Here is a 7,164-nt window from a genome sequence, read left to right as displayed (position 1 = left end):
ATATATATATATATATATATATATATATATATATATGCAATGGCATAGCAGTGATTTTATTTTAACGTAGGTCAAATAATTTACAAAATGTGAACGAGTGATAAAATTCTTCAAACGATACCAAAATGTAAGTATATATATTATAAACTAAATTGTTTATTTAAGTTGCACACGATCTTGTCTTACATCATTCAAATAATTTAAAAAGAAGTCTAATCGATATATGCAACAATGTATAATCTTCTACTAAATTTAAAGTTTTGAATGAGATATGTCATATCACAACCCTAATTTCTTTTATGATTTCTTTTATTTAACAAAAAATATATATTGTACATATGTAATCTCAAATTTATGTAGGTGGATAAGGCCCACTCTTGCACCTATATGACTACGCCCGTGTATATATATGTATATTCCATGTTAAAAGCCCATTATTCAAACGTTCGAAATCCATCACAGTCTCGATCTTTGAGTGCATTTTATAGGATTGAAGTGTGAATGTTTACTGCTTGAAGAGAAAGATGATGACAACCTTAAATCCCAATCTTCCACATTTTTTGGAACACATTCATCGAACATGATTTTACTAGAAATCCCATGAGCATTAATTGTCGATAGGTCTGACCGTGGAATAAGCCTTTCTTTAGGCGCATCATTAACGGAACTCAAGTCTCTACCTTCATGGTACTCAGCCAAGCCAGCTGGCACAACAAATTGGTCATTCAAATCAAGTGCGACTCTATGAAGGCTATGATATTGGTTCGAGCTCGAAACCGCTTCCCTTAAATGGTGTTGCGGTTCTGAGGATGTCGAACCGTTGGGGGGCCCGCCACCCTGTTCATTTTTTTGTGAGTAAATAGACACAGCTTTTGCTAGGAGCTCGGTCACAGCATCCTTGTACTCTTCTGGATGATGCTTATAATGACCTACACGGACATTATACATATATGAGCGACGTAGGGTTGAATCTCAGTGGATCGTGGCAACTTGGTAACCATGAAAATACAACCAAACAAATAGTTATATATGTTGAGGAAACTGCAAGTATTACCTACATGAGCGGAGCTACTCCATTTTAGGAATTGGACATCGCCACCAAGGTTTTGTAATCGTTGAGCAAAGTTGGCGATGGTTTGGTAAGGGGCAATATCGTCGTTTTCTGAGCAAAGTATTAGATATGGTGCTCCAAATCCCTACATTTTATTTGGAAAATAAGAAATGGAAAAGGGGTTGAGTGGTAAGATATGGGAACTTACTATAGTTGAATACAAAGTCTGCCAATAATCTGCGCGTAGGGAGTTCCATCTCTTAGGGAACAAGGTATCGAGACTAGATGAGAAACCATTTGCAATCCATTTTACTATTATAGGAGGATGCGAGACTTTAAGAATGCTTGGGTGAAGAACAAATCTAGTGGCTAAATCGCTTACGAAATCGATTGGACAAGAGTCGTATATATGTCCGGAAATGCAATTTCTAACGACTTCATACTCATCCTTCACCATTCAACAACATCAAACAGGTTTTCAGATTACCAACGGATGACAGATCACAGAAAAGTACTTATACTGTCACCATTATATTAGTTAGCCCATTATATATATATATATATATATATATATATATATATATATATATATATATATATATATATAAAACACATTTTCCCAAGTTACCAGGGCAAGGAGAAATTAAAGAAAAGCACGTATTTTTTCACCATTTTATTGATTTAGTCGACCATCTTTTTTTATTAACTTAACCATAGAACTATTATTATGGTAATAATAAAAGAATAACAGTTTGGTGGCTAAATCGGGAAGATGATGAGAGTATGTTGTACTTTTCTATCTTTTGTTTTTTTTTCTTTTCAAAACAGGGTAACCTGGAAGATGGTGAAAATAAAAAAGTGTTTTTTTGTATCTTGCCCTTCAAAAACTCATGGCTAATCAATCATAATAAAAACATGATACAAAGGAAAGATGAAGAAGAAGAATAAAGGTCATACCAGATTTCCATGAGTATCACGCTTTGAGTCGATTATCTGTACCAAGAAGACGCCAAGTAAATCACCAAACCACTATGAAGCCTCCCTTTGTGACAGGGTTAAATACCATAAAGACAAATGTTATACAATTCACTCTCAATTAAATGGTGTATAATAACCTCCATTCTCAAATCCATGATTTGTAAAAACGGCCAATCTGGTTAACCATCATCATTGTTTCTCCCTTATTTCTTTTTAATTAACTGTTGTGTGGATTAAGTGTTGTCGGGATAAATAATGTTTAACAAAAGTAATTGAGAAAATGTCAAACGTGGGAGAAAATGGAATAAAAATAAATAAATGATGGAAAATTTGTAAACCATTAGGACTTAATAGAAAACCACATTTCCATGACTTTTTCTATGAAATAAAAACCTGATTAAGTCATGTCCCTATTAAATCATTAAATAAACATATGCACCTTACCATAGTAACTAAGTCTTTGTAAAAAAATTATGCTATACAAGGATATGCAACTTATATTTACCTGCAAGGCTTTGTACATGCAAGTTAGGGGGCCACCAGAGAAAGACGCAAACACAAGCGGGCATGGCTTTCTTTTTAGCTCCTTCATATACAAAACAACAAAATTTTATATATATATATATATATATATATATATATATATATATATATATATATACACACAAAAAAATAAAATAATAATAACTAATCAAGAAAAGGAAATACAAGCAGTGAACTCAAGCGGAATTTTCTGATTATTGTGATGTTGTCTACAAACTCAAGGATACAATTGCCATAGAACATAGGCACAATAAGTGGTCAGAAGTTATGAAATTTACCTTAATAAGCTCATTTAGAAGGTTCAGTGCCAAAGCAGTAGCCTTATCAGGGAAGAACCTGTCAATCAATTGCAACAATTTTCAGCAACTTGTAAGTTGTAACTTTTGGACTAAACCTCAAGGACAATTCAGATTCATCATGCCAATCAAACCCAAAAGAATCACGCAAAAACCAAAAGTCAAACCTCTAGATGCCCCAAATTGAAAAAAACCGGAAGCAATTCATTTCAAGAAAAAGTAGCACACTTATATAAGAAATTTGCAATTTGTAATAATTGTATGGATATCAATTTCTAATCATATTTTCTACAGATAAGTCTTCCAATTTACGTCAACAAATGGAAATCAAATCGGTTGATTTCAGAAGTCAAAGTGTAAATTATGTAACAATTCAGTAATAAGAGCATCTCCAATGGTGAAATTATGACATGACTTAAGATTATTATCATATAATCTTTCTGTTAATTTTGACCAATATTAAATATGTATTCCCTAATGGATAACATGTTCGAATTATAGTTTTTAACAAATTTAAGTAATTTATCACCAACTATATTAAAATTAAAATGTTATATAAACCACTTGTCTAATTTGTTGTTTTAAACCTGACTTAAAATATATTATATAATCATTATAAATTTAATATTTCATAATTGAAAAAATATCAAATACTTAATATATAAATTATTTTATAAGGAAAAAACTAATGTTAAAATTTTAAATTATTGAATGAGAAAAGGATTATATGTACGAAGCCTAAAAATAAATTGACCCTCATTAAGCCGTTAATGAATAAAAAAACAAACTATTCCGGTGTTAATGGTGCTAACTGCTGAGTAATGATTCAAATTCAAATAGTAATGAGTCATAATAAAACTCAGCTGAGATGCACTAATCTAAAACCGGAAATTGGTAATAACACCAGAAGATGATGATATGAAGGATAGAATAGAGTTAAATTATAACAGAAAGTAGGTAGGTAATCAGGGTTGAAGAAGAATACATACATATTAAGAAATTGCGAATGGCAGACAAGGGAGTCCCAACCAAGAGAGGAGTAAAGGTCAACATGTTTCTTCAAATTCTTCTCTTCACTTGACATCCATGCGAATACAACAACTATTCCTCTTCTTCTTCTTCTTCTTCTTTCTTCTTCTTTTCGCTTCCCCCAGTAGAATCTTCCCCCAAATCCCCACATCCTCCCTCGCTCGTTTTTACTATTGATCTTGATCCCTCTTCAGAGAATAAGCTTACAGATAAGACTGTTGATGCTGATTCGTTATGATGAGTTATATATACAAAGAAAAGGTTTATGCTATGTTCATGAATACAAATTAAAGAGAGAAGAGAAAGGAATTGGAAAGAAAGTCAAAAAATGGTGTTCCTTAAAAAAGAAGTTAGAAAATAATCAGACTTCCAAACTTTCCTCTTTACTTTTCAAATTACTTATTGACCCTTCAAACAGTATTAGTATAAAAGTAAACGTCAACGCCACTATCTCAATTCTCGATAATTCAACGCCTCTTATCTCATTTCTCACCCAAGACAAAAACTATTTATATAAATGGTCCTATGGTTTGGTAAAATATTTACATAAAATCAAACTTCAAGAAAATAAACGATCCCAGTCCTTGTTTTTTGTCATTATTACATAAATGATCATTCTGACGCACCGTCAAAATTCCGTTAAAAAACCCTCACGTGCACACAACGTGAGGGTAAAACCGCCATCGATGAAGATGTGTCATGTATCACTATAACTTATTTAAAATCTCTCTCTCTCTCTCTATATATATATATATATATATATATATATATATATATATATATATATATATATATATATATATATATATATATAAATGAAAACATTTTTTAGATTAAGAACATTTGAGAATATTTTTTTTCCTATCACATTAAAAACACATGTGTTTTTGTTTGTGAATATTTTCAGGGGTATTTTCGTAACTTTGTCTGTTATAAATGATTATTTTGTCTGATTCCTTTACATGTTTGACACAAGCTTGGGAGTTACACTTGTGTTTTTGTTTGTGAATATTTTCAGGGGTATTTTCGTAACTTTGTCTGTTATAAATGATTATTTTGTCTGATTCCTTTACATGTTTGACACAAGCTTGGGAGTTACACTTGAATTCAGAGTGATTCGATTCGATTTTTTGGCATTTCATCCTAGATCTTAGTGATTTCTAGGATTTTTCTTCCAAAGTTATATGCTTGTTGTTCGTTGATTCTTATAGAAGAAGAAATTACATCATCGTCTAAGAATTTTAGGTTTAACTATTCGTTCTATCAAAATGTAAAAATCTTCACTTTGCATAACTTTTTTTGATGATTAGACATCAGCATTTTATTTATTTCATCTATTCTAGTAATTGAATCAATTATTTAACATTTTGAGTTTGAAAGGAGTCAGGTTTAACATATTGTTCATCAAAAAGTATAGATCGTCACTTTTCAGAACTTATTTTGATCATTTATCGTCGATTCTTGCATCGTAACTGCATTTATGAAGTATGAATTGAAAGTTTTAAGTTCGAAAGGAGTTAGGTTTAATATATTGTACCTTATGTTGATCATTAAACGTCGATTGTTGCATTTGTTGTTGTATTTATGTAGTATAAATTGAAATTGTTGAGCATGAAGTTAATAATCGTGATTTATATTTGCAGGAAAACCTAAATCATTTAGAAAATATTTGATTAGTATATGTTTAAAATCGTATTATTTCAATCACATGTGTTTAAGTTCTTTTATTAACAGTTTATGATTAGCTATTAAAGAAACATATGTGATTGATATATGTTATATAAAATATAATACTCAAAATAAATTATATGTTATTGATATCGTTGATATCTGTTATAAACTATAAATGTTTTATTAACATTGATAAAATCATATGTGATTGATATATGTTATAAACTATAATACAATGCTTTAAATCATACATTATTAATATAAGTTATAATCATAAATGTTTTAGTCATATATATTTAAATCATATGTTATTGATATATATTATAATCACAAATGTTATGAACATTTACATTTTATATTATAGCTTAACATTTACATTTTATACTATAGTGTTTTATATCATATATTATTAATATTTGTTTTAATAATAAATATTTATGTTGTTAATGACAGTTTTGTGACAACCCGAAAATTTTTTGCTTTTAAAGCTCAGCCAGTCAGCTCAGTTGAGTGTCAGAGCCATTTCTGCTATCATTTAGCCTCGTTTGGAGTCCGTTTAAAGGTCCAAGGGTCAGTACATTCAAGCATTGAGCATAGAAATGGATCGCGTATACTTCTAGCATCAAATTCGGGCCTTACACTCCAACATCAGCAGTGTACGGCCGCACACTGGGTGTGCGGCCGCACACCCCTCTCCTGGCAGCACACCCACTTGTACAAAAGAGGGGTTTAGCCTCCATTCATCCCTTTTCACTCCCCAAGGCTTAGAACTCGAATTCTCTCTCAACTACCATCCGATTTTCAGCCTAAATCTTCAAGAATGTAAGTGTTCTTCCTTTGGTTTGTGGTTAATCTTCATAAACTAGTTACAACCTTTGATTTCATCCCTTTGGAAACGTGTTTTGGCTAGATCTTCAAATCTTCATCCATTTCACCAAGAACACACACTTGTTCTTGGCGATTTTGGACCTTCTCGAGCCTCCGGAGCGTAAGTACTCTTCCCTTAAGCCTATAACTTGTTAAGAACATGAGATTAAGGCCTTGAAACTGCCCAGAACTCAAGAACATATGAGTGTGCGGCCGCACACACTCATGTGGCCGCACACACTCATGTGGCCGTACACCCTTCAAAACCCCTCAAAGCACCCTTCAAACACCCCTAATGGCTTCCATATTGTAAGAACCATCCCCTAAGCTTGTTACTTACTAGATATGAGCCTTAGAAGACGTCCAAAACATGTTCATCAAGGAGTGTGCGGCCGCACACACTCCATGTGGCCGTACACCCCTTAGTTTGGTGCTTTAGGGCTCCCAAAGTGCCTTTCTAGCTTCAACACTTGATGAGCATCAGTCCTACAAGCCTCCCTACCATTTGGAAAACATTTTGTGCACTCTTTACCATGAGTGTGCGGCCGCACACTCCCCTGGCCGCACACCCATCAATATGGCCGTACACTCCCTTTTAGTGAATCACATGTGATTCCAACACTTGGTCAAAGTGTTTCCTAGTCCCGTGAGGTGTTTCTTTGCATTTGGTTGCTTCTAAACACTATATTTATGTCAATATATGCCATTATATGTCATTTAGGATTCGTT

The 7,164-nt window shown here is 32.5% G+C and overlaps 1 protein-coding gene across 1 annotated transcript; it reads right to left on the bottom strand.

The window, feature by feature from the left end:
• Nucleotides 1-277: 277 nt before the first annotated feature.
• On the bottom strand, nt 278-4,256 carry LOC145134026 (uncharacterized). The gene is made up of 7 exons (XM_079068956.1): nt 3,858-4,256; nt 2,851-2,908; nt 2,535-2,615; nt 2,009-2,044; nt 1,260-1,499; nt 1,055-1,196; nt 278-929 (listed from the first exon to the last, which is right to left on the bottom strand). The coding sequence occupies exons 1-7, from the start codon at nt 4,046-4,048 to the stop codon at nt 457-459; spliced, it is 1,221 nt and encodes a 406-aa protein (XP_078925082.1). The 5' UTR covers nt 4,049-4,256; the 3' UTR covers nt 278-456.
• Nucleotides 4,257-7,164: the final 2,908 nt, after the last annotated feature.

Source organism: Lactuca virosa, chromosome 8 (assembly GCF_052849685.1).
Source record: "Lactuca virosa cultivar CGN04683 chromosome 8, Lactuca_virosa_CGN04683_v6, whole genome shotgun sequence".
NCBI classification, from domain to species: domain Eukaryota; kingdom Viridiplantae; phylum Streptophyta; class Magnoliopsida; order Asterales; family Asteraceae; genus Lactuca; species Lactuca virosa.
The sequence above is the reverse complement of the archived record's forward strand: the minus strand, read 5'-3'. Positions and strand labels throughout refer to the sequence as shown.

Excerpts from the sequence above, each read along its gene's own strand:
- LOC145134026 (XM_079068956.1), bottom strand. The coding sequence starts at position 4,048 with ATGTGGGGATTTGGGGGAAGATTCTACTGGGGGAAGCGAAAAGAAGAA. Across the intron at positions 2,909-3,857 it reads CATTCGCAATTTCTTAATAT|GTTCTTCCCTGATAAGGCTA; the intron begins GTATGTATTCTT and ends ATTGATTGACAG. Across the intron at positions 1,500-2,008 it reads GTGATACTCATGGAAATCTG|GATGAGTATGAAGTCGTTAG; the intron begins GTATGACCTTTA and ends TGAATGGTGAAG.